This window comes from Oratosquilla oratoria, chromosome 10 (assembly GCF_046742065.1).
Source record: "Oratosquilla oratoria isolate Oo_2021 chromosome 10, ASM4674206v1, whole genome shotgun sequence".
NCBI lineage: Eukaryota > Metazoa > Arthropoda > Malacostraca > Stomatopoda > Squillidae > Oratosquilla > Oratosquilla oratoria.
The window spans coordinates 44,171,626-44,176,160 of NC_134786.1; the positions used below are offsets into that span (position 1 = coordinate 44,171,626).

Consider the following 4,535-nt stretch of genomic DNA (forward strand, 5'->3'; position numbering starts at 1 on the left):
TATATATACATATGCAATAAAAAACACTAGGAGCGTGTGTTCACAAATGCGTAAGTAACCACTAGGAAAAGTAAACTAACGAAGCAGAGCGCTTTCGTATAATTACATCTTCAGTGCAGATACAAAGAAGGAATTATAAGATGGAGAAACAAGGTACAGAATATATGACATAGTGAAGAGGGCATTCGGAGAGGTAGTTGAAGAAGTACACGTGACGGACGTTTGGGCCGTCCTGGTAGCCAACAAGTATGGGACGTTTGGGCCGTCTTGGTAACCAACAAGTATGGGACAACTGCTCATAATTTATATTACAATTCAAACAATTTTGAAATTTCATGAGAAATAAAACTATCTAATTTGTACAAACCTTGATGAAGATTAACATTTATCCCCTTACTAGATTTGATCAAACTGCATTCAATTAAATTTCTTTCTGTTATGTTGTTGTTGTATGTGATGACTTTAGCGTTATCCCAGTCAACTGGGTGGTTAAAATGGTTCATGTGGTTGAATATACCGCTAGATTGGTTTCCCTCTCTAACGTATTTCTTGTGTTGATTGATTCGTGTTGTGAGTGTTTTAGCAGTCTGACCAACATAAAACTGATTACATGATTTGCAAGGTATTTTGTACACACACCCTTTATTACTATTGACAGAATTATTTATGAGCAGTTGTCTTACAGTGTTCTTGTTATTGAAAACTACATTAATGTTAAATTTACGTAACATATTTGGAATATTTTGCAGGTTCTCTTGGTACGGTAAAATTGTTTGAATTGTAATATAAATTATGAGCAGTTGTCCCATACTTGTTGGTTACCAGGACGGCCCAAACGTCCCATACTTGTTGGCTACCAGGACGGCCCAAACGTCCGTCACGTGTACTTCTTCAACTACCTCTCCGAATGCCCTCTTCACTATGTCATATATTCTGTACCTTGTTTCTCCATCTTATAATTCCTTCTTTGTATCTGCACTGAAGATGTAATTATACGAAAGCGCTCTGCTTCGTTAGTTTACTTTTCCTAGTGGTTACTTACGCATATATACATATATATATATATATATATATATATATTTATATATATATACATATATATATATATATATATATATTCTGTTAAAAACGACAGCAAAAGAATTATTGATTAGTTTTTTCCGTGAGCTCTCAAGCTTGCGAAAAGTAGATTTTTGGTAGGGGGAAAGGGAGTAAATCAGATTTCCAAAATTCATAGGAAACACAAAAGTTATAATAGACACAAAAGTATAGTACACAATAAACACAATACAAGAAATTAATACAAGAAATACAGCAAAAAACAAAATACAAGCACAACAAAATAGTTATCAAGACGTTTCGCAGAATTTCCGGCATCCTCAGTTGAAGTGAAAAGAAAGGGAAAGGGAGCATATTTTAAATGAAATGGGAAGCACGGGGAGAAGTCACCGTGTTGCAACTGGGGGAAGTCACACGCAGGACCACAAACACTGGGAGAGATCACAAGTTGGCGGAAATGGTACTCGGGGAGGTCACTCCCGGGTTCGGCGCCAATCTGCTTCTCAGTCTTTGGGAACGACGTATGGTAGGAAGTTCTTCCCTTTCGCGGGGAATGGGGAGCCTCTGGGAAGGAGAGCCCGATGTCTTGGGATTGTCCATCTGGCTCCTCCGAACAGGTTTCATGCTAGGGAGGAGGGCGAAATCATTTACCTGCCTATTAATGGCAGGTTGCAGCTCCTTTATCCATATGGCTTCCAAGATAGCCAAGCGCTGAGGGTCCTCTTCTTTTGCCACAACTTCGGTGTTTTTTACCATAGTCTCCCTATCGAGGTGGCGTCGATGCTGGGTCCAGTGGTGTTGCTTGGGTCCTCCGTGTTGCAAGTGCATGGTGATTCTTCTAGATAATGTGGTGGTCGTCCTTCCCACGTAGACAGAAAGGGGCGTGCAGTCCTCCTCTGGGCATGTGTATTTATATACTACGTGGGATTGACGAACCTCCTGGGGTTCTGGAGCGGGGTTGTTCCTTAAAAGTAGAGAAGAGGTCTTTCTACTTTTGTAAAAGATTGTGAAGGACAATTTATCACTTTCTTTTTTGGGGACAACATTTCTATAGATTATGTTCTTTATAATCTTTTCATCCTCCTTGTATTTGGTAGACATGCAAGCTTTGTAGAACACCTTAATTGCGGTCCCTTCGTGTCCTACTGTAGTCGGTCGTGTTTGTTTATACCAATTGTCGATCACTCTGCGAAGATTGGCTTGGACCTCGTGATTCGTGTAACCATTGTTGATAAGGAGTTGGTGGACCCGATCAAACTCTTTTTGAGTGTCACTCCAAGAAGAACAGTGGCTGAGGGCTCTTCTGAAAAAGGCGCTAATGGTGGCGTCTTTGTACCTCTGAGGACACTCGCTCTCTCCATTCATGCACAGTCCGGGATTGGTTTCTTTGACGTAGACACTATAAGAAAAAGAAGGACAATTAGTCTGCTTGAGTAGGACGTCCAGGAAGGGGAGGGAACCCCCTTCACTGTGCTCTACGGTGAAGTTAAGTCCCGACACCTCCATGAACTTCCCCAATTGATCAATTTCAGAAAGGGAGTCAGTTTTTACAAATATATCATCTATATATCTGCAATAAAGGCTAGGTTTTTCAATTTGACTAAAAATAAATTCCTCTACAGTTCCCATGAAAAAATTGGCAAACAGAACACCAAGGGGGGATCCCATGGCAACTCCATCAATTTGGCGGTAGAGTGTCCCACGGGGAGAGCGGAATGGGGCTTCTTTGGTGCAAAATTGAAGCAGGGTCCGTAGGTGTTCTTCAAGTATGTTAAGTCCGGGGCTGGTCCGCTTCTGTAAACTTTGTCGCATATGAAATCTATCGTTCTATCCACAGGGACATTGGTGAACAGAGATTCAGCATCCAGCGAAGCTATGAATCCCTGGCTGGGAGCGTCTTTCACCAGTTCTATGAACTGGTGAGAAGATGCCAGGCTGAATCTGCTGGGGACAAAAGGGGTTAAAAGTTCATTAAGTTTTTTCGCTAACTGATATGTAGGAGTAGGTATCTGGCTGATAATGGGTCTAAGAGGGTTGTTGGGTTTATGCGTCTTAACATTGCCATAACAATAACCAGGTTTATACTCGCCGGACAATTTACAGAATTTATACCACCTGCAACCGCGTTGTTGACATCTATGATCTTGTTGACCTTCGAGGTAAGTTCCGGGATAGGGTTCTTCTGGATGGGCTGGAACTTAGTCCTATCCTCTAGAATGGAGTCAATTTTCTCCAGGTATTCGGAGGTAGAAATGAGAACGAATATTGATGCCTTGTCAGCACGTCTTATGGTTACTTCTTGGTTGTTTCGTAGTCGTTGGGCGGCTTCAAAATGTCTCCTCTGTAAAACAGAACTAGTAAAGGTTCCACGCTGCTTGCCGGCTTCAGCAACAAGCTCAGGCTGCAAGCGTTGGCTAACATCTAAAATACCCTCCTTAGCGAGTTTGAGGATGCTTTCTATGAGGACCTCTATTTCAACTCTCTTTTGGTGTGGCCTAGGTTTGGAGAGGACATGACAGTTTAGTCCCATGTCGAGGAGCTCTTTTTGATCAGAGTCAAGATCAATGTTGGTTAGGTTGACGTAGCTCTCCAAAGGCTGAGGGACTTTTATTTGTCCACCATTCATGGTGCTTAGTTTCCGTATCCCCTTCCTCTCTACTGCATTTGTGTATGCAGAAAGGGAAGACTCCAGCATGGCATTGATCCTTTCTTTATGGGAGGTATTGATAACCTCGCCGTCCCATTTTTCTTGTAAGTCCTGTACCTTGCGGTATAGATGTGAAACAATGGTCTTCTTCCTTTCCAGTTCATCAGCGACCAGGGTCCTCCTGTACTCCTGGGTCGTAGCATTATTCTTGACTGCCTTGTCGTAAAGTCTAACATTGGTGAAGCGTGGCAGGAGATTCTCTCTGAGACATATTCTGTTAAAAACGACAGCAAAAGAATTATTGATTAGTTTTTTCCGTGAGCTCTCAAGCTTGCGAAAAGTAGATTTTTGGTAGGGGGAAAGGGAGTAAATCAGATTTCCAAAATTCATAGGAAACACAAAAGTTATAATAGACACAAAAGTATAGTACACAATAAACACAATACAAGAAATTAATACAAGAAATACAGCAAAAAACAAAATACAAGCACAACAAAATAGTTATCAAGACGTTTCGCAGATCTTTCTGCATCCTCAGTTGAAGTGAAAAGAAAGGGAAAGGGAGCATATTTTAAATGAAATGGGAAGCACGGGGAGAAGTCACCGTGTTGCAACTGGGGGAAGTCACACGCAGGACCACAAACACTGGGAGAGATCACAAATAAAAGTCCCTCAGCCTTTGGAGAGCTACGTCAACCTAACCAACATTGATCTTGACTCTGATCAAAAAGAGCTCCTCGACATGGGACTAAACTGTCATGTCCTCTCCAAACCTAGGCCACACCAAAAGAGAGTTGAAATAGAGGTCCTCATAGAAAGCATCCTCAAA

The 4,535-nt window shown here is 41.7% G+C and overlaps 1 protein-coding gene across 1 annotated transcript; it reads right to left on the minus strand.

The window, feature by feature from the left end:
* Nucleotides 1-2,916: 2,916 nt before the first annotated feature.
* Nucleotides 2,917-3,685, minus strand: LOC143028882 (uncharacterized). Its single transcript, XM_076191240.1, has 2 exons — nt 3,161-3,685; nt 2,917-3,000 (listed from the first exon to the last, which is right to left on the minus strand). The coding sequence occupies exons 1-2, from the start codon at nt 3,683-3,685 to the stop codon at nt 2,917-2,919; spliced, it is 609 nt and encodes a 202-aa protein (XP_076047355.1).
* Nucleotides 3,686-4,535: the final 850 nt, after the last annotated feature.